The following is a 12776-nucleotide window of genomic DNA, read 5'->3' on the forward strand; positions in this document are numbered from 1 at the left end:
CATTGGATAGAGAACAGTTTCTTCAATAAATGGTGCAGAGAAAACTAGATATCCACACACAGAGAATGAAACTAGTCCTCTATGTCTCACCATAACAAAAATCAACTCAAAAAGGTTCAAATTCTTAAATATAAGACTTAAAATTTTGCAACAACTATAATAAAAAAATAGGAATACTTCAAAGCACTGGTATGGGCAAAGATTTTTTATATGATCTAAAAGCACCAGAAACATTAAGCAAGTTAGATAAATGGGATTATATCAAGGAAAAAATAAATGGTGTGAAGAGACAATCTGCAGAAAAGGAAAAAATATTTGCAAACTATTTAACCAACAAGGGGTTAATATCCAAGATATATACAATATCTGAATATATGTTTCTCACAAGAAGACAAATAGCTCAAAAGTATATGAAAAATGCTGAATGTCAATAATCTTTGAGAAAATTAAGAGCAAAACCACAATTATATACCATCTCACCCAAATTAGATTGGCTAGCATTAAAATTAAAAAGAAAATACAATATGTTTAAGATGAGAAAAAAGGGGAACTCTTATACACTGTTAGTTTCAATGTGAGTCAGTACAGACATTATGGAAGACAGTATGGTAATTTCTCAAAAAAAAAAATAATATAACTACCATGCGAGTTAGCCAATCCCAAAAAACCAAATGCCGAATGTTTTCTCTGATTTAAGGATGCTGATTCATAACGGGCGGGAGGAGGGGGGATATGGGAGGATTAAATGAACTTTAGATAGGGCAAAGGGGAAAGGGGGAGGGAGAGGTAGGGAGCAGGGAATGAGGTTAGGAGAAGCGGTGGAATGAGATGGACATCATTACCATAAGTACATATACAAAGACACAAATGGTGTGACTCTACTTTGTGTACAACCAGAGGTATGAAAAATTGTGCTCTATATCTGTAATATGAATTATAATGCATTCTGCTGTCATATGTAACAAATTAAAATTTTAAAATTGAAAAAAAAATAACTACTATGTGATCCAGAAATTCTACTGCTGTGTATACATCCAAATGAAAGGAAATCAGTAGTTTAAAGATATTTGCACTCCCGTGTTTATTGCAGCACTATCCCCAATAGCAAAGATATTGAGTAAACTTAAGTATCCAAGAATGGATGAATGGATAAAACACGAGGTACAGGGCTGAGATTGTAGTTCAGTGGGCTTAGTGATAGAGCACTCACCTAGCACGTGTAAGGTAATAGGCTCAATGCTCAACACCACATAAAAGTGAATAAATAAAATAAAGATATTGTGTCCATCAAAAAAGTGACATATATACATAATGGAATATTATCCAACTATAAAAAGACTAACATTCTGTCATTTGCAATAACCTGGATGAACCAGGAAGACATCAGGTTAAGCACAGTAAGCTAGGAACAGAATGACAAATACCAAATTTTCTTACTAATATGTGGAAGCTAAATAAGTTGATGTCATAGAAGTAGAGTGTAGAAGAGTGGTTACCAAAAACTTGGAAGGGTAGAGTGGTAGGAGGGTAGACAGAGACTGGTGATTAAGTACAAAAAATGCAGAAAGATAGGGAGGATAAGTTTTAGTATCCTATAGCACAGGAGAGTAATCATATTCAACAATAATTTATTGTATTTTTCAAATAAAGGTTTTTAAATTTTTGCAGCTCAAAGAAATAATACCTGTTTTAAATGATGCCTATAATAATTATGCTATTACACATTATAAAAATATATCAAAATATCGGTGTACCCCATAAACAGATAGAATTATTATATGTCAATTTAAATTTTTAAACCCAAATTATCTTATTAATAATGTCTTGATTTTTATTTCTATTTTACATTTCCATGAAGTCTTTAGATTGGTGATTTTGAAATTATATTATCATGGTAAAATATATGTGACATAAAATTTGCCATTTGAACTATTTTAAGGGTACAATTCAAGGATATTAACTACATTTACATTGATCATAAAATATTTCTCACTATAAAGAGGAACTATGATGTTACAGTTATAGAATTTTATTTTGCTAAAAAGGACAAGACTGGAACAACTGTCAACATCTGAATAGATCAACAGATTAGATAATAGTTTGCATCAAAGTTAGGGTTCTGATTCGAAAATTCCCAGTGTAGTTCTCTAAAAGAATATCAATGTTTTCAGTAAATGCAAACTGAAATACTTAGGAATTAAAACACAGTATGCCTAAAACTTATTCTCAATTTATTTATGTTATTTATTTATGTTATTGGAGGTTGAGAATAAATAAACAAGATGACCTTTTTTTTCAATGTGGACTGTAGTGGTCTCTGAAAACTGCTTCAACTTAAGTCCTCATAGTGATGCATTTAATAAGTAACCAGTGTAAAATCTGTTATCAGAGTATGAAAGTACACAAATCATCATATCTAAGATTAATAATTATTAATATTGCTTAAAATCTAATCTTGCAGGCAAGAATGAACTCCTGTTGTGATTTCTTTGTAGCTCACCACAGACCTTGCACAATAAAATACACGTGTAGGCGCACGTGCACACACACACACACACACACACACACACACACACATTGCCTGCACCATACACAACATTCCATTTCTCCCCCACCACAAGGAACCCTCCACTCTAGGATGTGTATCCCTCAGAGACTCCTCTGGCTGCTGTCATTCTGCCTTAGTACCTGTTGCTGCTCTTCAGACCCATAAAGAAGTATATGCGACAGAGAAAAACTAAAAGATTAATAATTCAACCTACTTACAGAGCAAGCACCAAGCTCCCTGACACCTACAGGCTCCTGTGCTTCCCTCTGCTTCTTCTAACCTCTTTGTTCTGTAGATTACTTAAATGGCCCCTCTATAAAATGACTTTCAATTCCATCCAGGAGGGACCATGCCCTTTTCTGAATGTGAACAACATGATTCCTACACTCATCCACACACTTTTATTCAGCTTGTATTTTTTTTATATTTATATGTATTATCATAAGAGACTATTGTGTGTATTGAATTCTTATCTCCTTAGCTATGTGATAAATTCACATTGCTCAGGAATCTTTGTTACCCGAACACTGAGTTCAATAATATGTAGTAAATACTAGAAGATGCCCACATTTCACTAGTAAAAAAGGTGGGGGTTCTAATCTAAGCAATTTATTGCAACATTGATTTAACTTGAGTAATAGTGAGGGTCAGCATTTTCTCTCATGAATATTGGGATACCTATTTAAATTGTAAACTTAATGAGATTATCTCTTTAGTTACTGATACATGAAGAGCAAAGGAATTATTCTTTCTTTGTTTTTTTTTTTAATGTATTGGTTCTTTTCCTTGTTTTTTTTTTTTTTACAAGTGCTACTGAATCCTCAAGTCTCTTCTTTATTTTCTGAGAATAACTCTGAGGAATGTAACTTTAAAAAGAAGTCTTAAATTATTTTAACATTTATTTGTGGCATCAGTTTTATAGTAGTTATGTTAGATAAAATAGGATAAATTTTAAAAGTCAGCATAATAATATAAAATACTTTTCTTCTGGTTCATGTGTGATAATCAAGGTTGAAAATGGGAATGTAAACCTGGCCTAACTCTGAGAAAGAATAAGTTTATTGTCAATAAAAGTCAGAATGGTCAAAAAGAAAGCAAAAATCCCTTTGGAGGCCTTAGTGCCTTACTGACAGGAATACGTTGCACACAAACACAGTAGTGAGAACTGGAAATGGAAAAACTGGTACTTCCTTAATATCCTCACAGACCTGGATAGTTCACAGAGTGACCAGTCTGTCCTTAGCATGAAAATGTCCACGGATCTGCAGAATTTTTAACCACCCTGATTTGAGTCAGTTTCCTACCACTGGGCTCACTCAGTCCTTGCTTATTTCTAAATGTGCTGAACTTCATTTTCCCAAGAATGCTGAGCTATGAACTCACCGTTCTCCTTTTTGTTATAAAAGCCTCAGTTCTGCTTTACCCCAATAAAACATTTGTTCGGTTTCCAAATTGAACTTGTATCTTTCATTTCCATTTAACTTCATTTGTGATTTTGTTTCAAATCATGTAGCATCAAAGGCAACAGACAAGAAAAAGCCCTCTTCTTTATTGCTAGATAGCAGTGTTACTTGAATCAGACATTTTGTTCTTTCTGTATAAAACTTTTTTCATATTTTTCTTGAGAGGCTATAAACTTTGGAGACATTCATGATTCAAAAATCTAGTAGTCTATAAATACAGGGAGTCTAAACCTCACCCTTTTCCTAATTAATTCTCTGTAGAGTGATCTAAGGGAATTGGGTCTGCCCCATAAAAAGTTATCAAAAGTCTATAACTCCCACTCTTTAATCTTAGCACTCTGGTCCCATCAGGCAAACTATTGAGGCTAAAATAATTCCCGAAGTCACTGAACTCACAGAGATTCTCACAGCCACACAGATGAAGAGTGACAAGACAGAGAGGTAGATCTGGAGTCTCTTCCCTCCAAATCGCTTCCTGAGATATTCCGGCATGGTCATCACCTGCAGAGATAAACATCAATAGGAATTCATCTTCAGACCTATTGCATTCAGGTTGTTCAACACTCAGTAAGCACCTATGGGCAGTTGAATACTGCACATTGTGCCTGGGAATACAGAGATAAGAAAGGCCCCTTTCCTTGGTAAGATGACAAAACCAGAATGAATACAGGCTCTGGTAGCAGACCATCTTGGGTGATCCTCCAGCCCCAACATTTACTGGATGTTATGATCTCTGACAAATGACAATATTTTTGAATCTCTATTTTCTCATCTGTAAAGGGTTTAATTAAGTACCTACAAGAACACCAAATGCCTGGTAGACCCTCAATTCAACAAGTAATTTTTATTTTTACCATATAAAGTTTCAATCCATTAAAAACAATACTACTTGCAAATAATGAATAATTATGATTATACAATGCACAAATAATTGAAATAATTGCAAATTTGCACTTGGGTATTTATTTTTAGGGATTTTTTAATCATAGAGAATACCATAAAATTGCTATTTAGAGAAATACTTGTGGTTTTCATTACTGAAATACAAGATTAAATATATAATCTCTTATCACATCAGTGGTATCACCTAAAGGCAGAATTTATAATTAAAAGGGAAGCAGGACTAAAAACCTGGCCAAAGAAAGAGTGAAGAAAAAGTGTGTAGGATGTATGCGTGTGTGTAGCAACTGCTTGCTTAAGTTATTAGCATGGATAAAAGAGAGCCAGGTGCTGTGTATCTGGCAATGGGGAGAAGGTCTCAGGAGTATTTCAGAAATCTTCAAGGCTGCCCCTTCCATCACAGGCCCAGAAGCTTAGGAGGACAGAATGTTTTAGGGACTAGACCTGGTGTCATCTCCATGGGTTTGCTACACCAGGGCCACCTCAGTAATCTGCTCCACACAGCCCGCTACATTGCTTTGCTGTCATATCAGAGGCTTAATTAGAACCAACACAGTTCATGCTTCCACTACAAGGAAGCAAACATTGGGTCTTGGTGGCAACCATATGGTGCTAATTCTGCAGGCATACAGAGTACAAGGACTATAGAGTAATGGGGACAGATTTCAAAGGAAAATCTGGGAAGCTGGGAAAAGTTTGGCCACAAGGATAGAGACACCAGAGTCTCCACTGGGACTATGACAGGTGGAGCCACACCAGTACGCTAGAACTGTAAAGAGAACAGCAAAATGTAATGTCATCCTAGAAATGCTGTAGGAACTCAACTCCAATCCCTAAGATACCTTATGGACCACAGAACCTAGCAAAATCACAGCAGCAGGGTTGTCCAAGTTCTCCTGAGGTCAATTTAGAGACTAAGTATTAATGTTTGACCTGCTGGATTTTATATTGCTGGGACCTGTGATTTCTTTCCTTTGGCCAATTTCTACCCTTTGGAATTTGAATACTTATCTTATCCAAGTCCCACTTTGTATCTTGGAAGTAAATGACTGTTTTATTTTACAGGCTTGCACTGGAAGAAGTTTGCCTTGAGTCTCAGATGAGACTTTGGACTTGCACTTTGAAGATGATGCTAGAATGAGTTGTCTTGGGGGTTATTCCCATGGAATGAATGTACTTCACATTGTAAGATAGACAAAAACTTTGAGGGCTAGGGAGAGAAGTCTATGGTGTGATTATGATTTCTCTCTCAAAGGTTCATGTGCTAGAAATTTTGTCCCCAATGTGGTAGTGTTAAAGTAGTAGAATCTTTAAAAGGTAGAACCTAGTGGATTGCAAATATGTTAAAGTTCCACTCTCATGAATGGATTAACTGATTTATCCTCAAAAATGGATTGGGTTACTTCTTGAAGGAGTGAGTTGTTACAAAGCAAGCTCACCCCACATGCTTAGTCCCTTCTGCTTGCAATCATTTCCATTTCTTCCTCTCCACCATGTTGTGACACATCAGAGATCTTCATTAGAGCCAAGCAGATGCCATCACCAAACTCTTGAACCCTAAGAATTGTTAACTAAATAAATTTCTTTTCTTTATAAAGTACCTAGCCTAAGGAATTTTGTTAAACAACACAAAATGAACCAAGATGGAATCCTAAAGTCACAAAACTCACCCATGTCCAAGAGAACTCATTGTTCTCCTCATCATCTACTATGTGGCTTCCCTCTGGAAAATATACCTGCTGCATTAATGGTGTCCTCATGCATTCAGGTCCTTCAAGCTTCAAGCTTCAGAATTGTCCTTACGCTTCTCTAATAAACAACCTTTGCATAACTCTTATCTACAATCGCACCTGTCACCCCTACCCCCAAAGCAGTTTCCCTTCCTTTCTCCTTCCTTCCTACAGCCTCTGAGGCAGGTTTAAATATCTTCCTTTCGTGAATCCCCTCCTCAATTTTATTGTCAATTCAGATGTCCACTTAGTTGTGTGAACAGAAATTCTTAAAACATGAATCTGATCGTGACCCTTGAATGCCTGAAACCTACATTGCCCATTTCTAGGAAGACACAGGGCACAGTTTTTAAGTCTAGAATACATATCAGCCTTTCACAATGGAATACCACCTACATCTTTAGACTGATCTCCATCTCCCACCACCCTCCCACATATACTCTATTTTAACCAAAAATTAACCTCACCTACAAATACTCCAAGCTTAGGAATTTTTAGCTTCCATGATTGTTTTCTCTGACCATTCATGATCTGATTTTTCTACCTATAAAAGTTACTCTTATCCCTAAGTCTCAGGTCAGGTCATTTCTGAAAAGCTTTCCTTAAAGCACATGGGTGACCCCAGCTTCAGGACTCCTATACCAGGCTGACTTCTACCGTGGTGGTCATTATACAGGGCCACTAAGGTTTCTTACTTGGTTGCAGTTGCATTCTACACTGGGAGCCCTGCTAGGCAAGGAATTTGGTTTTTGTCACCTGTGTGTTCTTAGCAGTAGACTGCCCAATTCATGATTGAAAAGAAACAATGAATAAAAGAATGTCTGAAAATACACCTGAGAGATTTACCTTGAACACGGGAGGATACTCACCCCTCCCTTGATGTAGATGGGGACAAAGATCCACCCTAGAACCAATACCATATACATGGCCTACAAGAAACAAAGAGTAAAGTTAAAAAGGCTTGACTTATGTAACTTATTGTCATGATTTCTGAGTCTGAAAACAAAATTTGCTTAGATCCTGTCTCATTCAAATAATTATGATCCTCAGTAAACTGGGTGTTCCTTTCCTGTGTCTGTTTGCCTCAGAAGTTCCTTTTCTAAGGCTGAGAATGTGAAGATGAGTGGTAAAAAAAGAGAGAGAGAGAGAATAAGAGATCTGAGCCCAGATTGACTACTAGAAGATCATACACTTTTGCCAAAATTTCTTATTCTTGCCAAAATTATACATAATATATACATAATATATATTATGAGTGCATGCCTGTTTCTTCAACTGGAATGTAAGCCTTACAAAAAGGGATCATTGTTTTACAATATTTTTGTTCTTCGTATCCAGCTCAGGGCTTCATACATAGTGTCTAGAAAAGAGAGAAAAAAGTGACAGGGAAATTGTGGTGGTCAATAATAAGAAAGGAATTTGGAGATAGAAGAATATTCCTAGTGACTTTGACATTTTTCTATATGTATAATACTGATTGCAATATAATATAGCATTACATGCAATGTTCACAAAGAGTTTTTGCATATATAATTTATGCCACTCTCACAAATAGGTAAGGCAGGTATGATAAGCACAGTTATTCCTGTCTTACTGAGGTGAGAAGTGAGTATCATAGAGATTAGCAATGCCTAAGGTCACAGACTAATATTGGAAAACCTGAGTTATCTGCAGCCTGATAATCACACCCAGTTGGACGTAGGTCACTCTGAACAGGACTCCAGAGGCAGAGTCCACAGCACTATCAAAACAAAACTCTGTCCACAAAGTGTATCCAGATGCTGGGTACATAATAGAGTCCCTGATATTACTAAAATAAAATTAGGGGCAGAATTTTCAATAAGAGAGGGGCAAAGGCATTTGTGATGACTTAAGGTCACTTTCTGAGGCCATCAAGGGATGATCTGTTTAAACTTTCACTAGGATACAACTTTCTTCAACACAAGCATCTTTCTCTGGCCAATATGTATGCACAAGTATATGTAAATATTAGAAAGGATAAAAGAACAACAACAAAAACAAACTCAGTTTACTCAAGAAGTATTTATAGCACATTTACCATATATCCCAGCCATGGGATAGATGTAGGGTGGTATGAGTGGAAGAGAGGACATTGTCTCTGTCTTTAAAGAACTGATTAAGGGGACATGGCTTATACCAGTGCAGCAACAATAGAACCATTCACAAAAGGAACTCAATCACAAAGTCTTATAGATTCTGTCTACTGTCTTTCAAATCATTTGCCTCTCACTCTACCATTACTGCCTCCATCTAACCCCACTTGGACCATTTGTACTCATCCTTCTGGCATCTATGCCAAGAAGCTCCCTTGACATGTACGAATACTACCCATCTCCTATGAGGGATGTGCCCCTATGAGATCCCTCAATACACTGTCAATTCTTCTCTCCTAACACTTTCTACTCTGTAGTGAGTGCATGCCTGTTTCTTCAACTGGAATGTAAGCCTTACAAAAAGGGATCATTGTTTTACAATATTTTTGTTCTTCGCATCCAGCTCGGGGCTTCATACATAGTGTCTAGAAAAGAGAGAAAAAAGTGACAGGGAAATTGTGGTGGTCATGTGAAAGAAGGGATTCAATCATATAGAAATGACACGTGTGGTGGGAATAGCTGCTTGACAAACATCTCAAAGGTGAGTAATAATGTGACTGGAATTCCCTTGACAGAATGGGATTACAGAGGTGCTAAAAGTTAAATAAAACTTAAGGAGAGGAAAATTAAAATTTTTTCAAAACCAGAGAGAAGTACAATTTCTACAGACTCCCTGAAAAACCTGGGGTTTGGGTTTGATTAAAATATCTTGATATGGGTTTGATTTAAAGAAAAAAGCCAACGATGTCACTTACATTCCATTCATCTACTACAACAGCAATTCCTGAAGCTGCTGCTGACCCAGCCAGGCCCACAAAGTGGTCACTGCCAATGTTACTGGCAAAGAGAGAGGCACCCATCTGGAATGCAAGAGAACAGGGTAAGGTTGGGATGAAAAGATCCAAATCAGACTTCTTAAAAACAGATAGCTGTTGACATGTTTCTATCACTACTCCTTAGAGCAGGGGTCAGCAATCTATGTTCCACGGGCACCATTTTTTGTATGACCCATAAATTGAAGAATGGGTTTTTTTTTTCATTTTTGAGTGGTTAAAATAATTAAAATAAAAAGAAATTTTTGCGAAAAGTGGAATATGAAACTTAAGTTTCAGTGCCCATATATAATTTTATCAGAATGCAACCATGCTTACTGGTTTACACATTCCCTTTGGGTGCTTTTATGCTAAAATAGCAAATTTATATTAAATCAATATATAACCCATAAACAATAAAATACTTAAAATATGGCCTTTTTCAGAATAGCTTTTTTACTCCTGCCTTAAGGGATCATTAATCCATCTATTTAAAAGCTCTAAGTTGAAGATGCCCTTGGTTAAGAACTGCCAGACTTCCTGTCAATTCTTGCCTCTTGAATCAGCAACAAGGACCACAAAGTTTATTATGAGGGAATTCCTCTCTATCCTTCCAGCCACACATCCTTCTTTTTATACATCTATCTTTCCTTGGAATTATCTGCTCTTTTTAAGATTGACAGATGAAGAGAAATCCTCTGAGTGAGCATAGATTAACAGCCGTCAGATCCAAACAAAATGTATGTTCCCAACTTTTCAGACCTCTGTAAAATCACTTCTTCTATTCAGATATTCGGGATCAGAGAAGTGATTGAGCTGATTTATGATTATGTAGTTGATTGAGATTTGAATGTTTCATAAAACAATACTAAGAAGGCAATGTCTGATTGGACACCCCAAATAAAAACTGATTTTCAGCTTATAAATGATCTGTTTTGTTAATCCTGGGCAGGTCATTTCCCAATCTCTATTTCCTTTCATACTGTTTACATGAGTAAGCATATCTGTGAAAAATAATTCACTGAGCACTTGCTTACAACCAGTTCTGACACTCTCCAAGTTCATAGGGAAAGATAAAGCCTCTGCTGAAATGGAAATCTGACTAAGGGGACGGGGGTCACATCAAAATGCAGAAAGAGTACCCAAAAGGTCAAGAGTCAAAGATGCATCACTATTGACACCATCACAGGGAACGCAATCCACTATTAATAAGTGCATAGACATAAGGAGTAGGCATTCGGGGCAAGAGTGGATTAAACTGGGAGTAAGATAAGAATTGAAAGAGGAGAGGCTAATTCAGACAAGAAGAGCATCATTAGCTCAGGATTGGGAGAAATGTAGGACTGTGTGGAACCAGTAAGAATGCAAGGCAGAAGATTTTTTGATGAGGATCAGGGGTAAAGCACATGAGATAAAACTGAATTGGGGGTCCTTAAACTCCAGACTAAACCCATTCACATAAATGATGACACTATCTTTTTGCGCACAACCATGAGGCCAGAGATCTAAGAAAACAGCCAAAACACATCAGAAATGATCAATATTACTACTGTTTTCTTTATTCAATCTTAAACACAAATACAGGAAATTTATCTCCATGAAACTCTGCCCCACTTACCGGCCACCAGGACATATCTCGATCAGCCAGGAAAAAGCCTCCAACAGTGCCTCGGTTGGTCTTCAGCATCGCCTGAGCAGAAAAGAAGACATATGAAGGTAAAAAGAACTGCAGAAGCACAAAAGACCCCAGAGACCTTCTTATGGCCAGGGTGCTGACAACAGTGTTTTCAGCGTTCCTGCAGAGAAAAACAGTTCCATGGAACAGTTCCCTGTTAAAACAAAAATTTTTGGAGGACCTCAAAATATAGATTCATAAAGAGAATTGAGATGACTTTAGTAATTCATATTTCTCAACTCTATCCCAGCTGCTTTGTTTAATTTCATTTATGAAAACAATATGAGGTATTATTCCAACTGTGATTGAAAGGAAATTTGCAGCCTTAATCTCATTCCTAAAACAAAAGCATAAATGTACAGTAATTATTAAGTGTCCAACTCACTAAGCCAGAAAGTGAAAAAAAAATCAAATAATTATGATATAATAAAAATAACATCTTTGTTCATTATGCTAAATGTTGGAGATGCTAAACAAAATAAGTCTGAAATTCCAAGTGCTGATTGTTCAAATTAAAGAGTTGCTAAGAGAAAAAAAATTCAGTAAAAGCATTATTTATGTCACACATCACATGCAAGAAGAATGATCCAAATAGAAAGAAATGACATTTGTGAAAACTGTTAATATTATCTCAGTTTTTTATGCCATACTCTCCTACCCTGAAACATTTTCCCCCAACCCTCGTGCCCAAACTGAAGCCCATTGGGATCCCACATACCCACAGCCCAACAGCCATCACCACAATGAAATAGACAACAATGACAGAGATATCCGCAGCATTTTGGATGCGCCCTGACAATGCAGGCAGTTCTGGATTTTCAGCCTTGGTAGTGGGGCTTAATGTGCTGCTGGCCATGGCTCCAGGCGATGCTGTCCTTATCCCAAAGATAGCCCCTTTCTTTATATAAGCACTGAGTTAATGATCAGCCTCAGCAGGTGGAGCAAGATATCAGAGTGAGTTCCTGGGCATGGGGACCTTTAAACCTCTCCTTTGAATCCAGGCTCTGAGACCTTGGTCTTGTAGTGATCAGTGCTAGCCTAGGTAGTGACAGACCCAGGCTGATTTTCTCTTAAAATTGGGAGCCATTTCGCCACAAAGCCATAAAAAGATAATTTTGGCTTTACTATAAATTACTGCAAATTTTAACTAGTTTAGAATGCCTGCCCATGCCTTCAACTCACCCATGCCTGGCTTTCTCTGACCAGATAACGGCCCTCTCTGAAACTTTAGTGATGCCTCACAAATCTTGGCCTTCCCTGGCCAGATAACAACCCTCTCTGAGGCTCTAATGACCTTCATAAATTCTGATGCTGGGGCCAGCAAAAATATAAACTAGCCTTTGTGTTATGCTCCTCACAGTTTTATTATCTATAACTCCACTTTGTATAACTTTCTGGGCTATAAAGCTGGGCTGCAAGAAAGATGAGGGGCTATCTTGTTCCCGAAGTTTTTGGTGGGAGAGGCAGCCTGGCCGGTCGAAATAATAAGCTTGCTTTAATTTGATTTTAATTGGAGTCAGTGGTCTTCTCTTTG

The 12776-nt window shown here is 37.0% G+C and overlaps 1 protein-coding gene across 1 annotated transcript in view; it reads right to left on the bottom strand.

The window, feature by feature from the left end:
- LOC308645377 (solute carrier family 5 member 4-like) overlaps nt 1-12098 on the bottom strand; it is a gene marked incomplete at both ends in the record, with an annotated part of 71024 nt that extends 58926 nt beyond the window's left edge. Inside the window, 5 exons of the mRNA XM_081287433.1 lie at nt 4408-4512; nt 7511-7570; nt 9511-9615; nt 11186-11257; nt 11961-12098. Coding sequence (XP_081143559.1) covers nt 4408-4512; nt 7511-7570; nt 9511-9615; nt 11186-11257; nt 11961-12098 — 480 coding nt within the window. The remainder of the gene's footprint in view (nt 1-4407; nt 4513-7510; nt 7571-9510; nt 9616-11185; nt 11258-11960) is intronic.
- Nucleotides 12099-12776: the final 678 nt, after the last annotated feature.

The sequence above is a fragment of the Spermophilus citellus genome (genome assembly GCF_964194105.1).
Source record: "Spermophilus citellus genome assembly, chromosome: 3".
NCBI classification, from domain to species: Eukaryota; Metazoa; Chordata; class Mammalia; order Rodentia; family Sciuridae; genus Spermophilus; species Spermophilus citellus.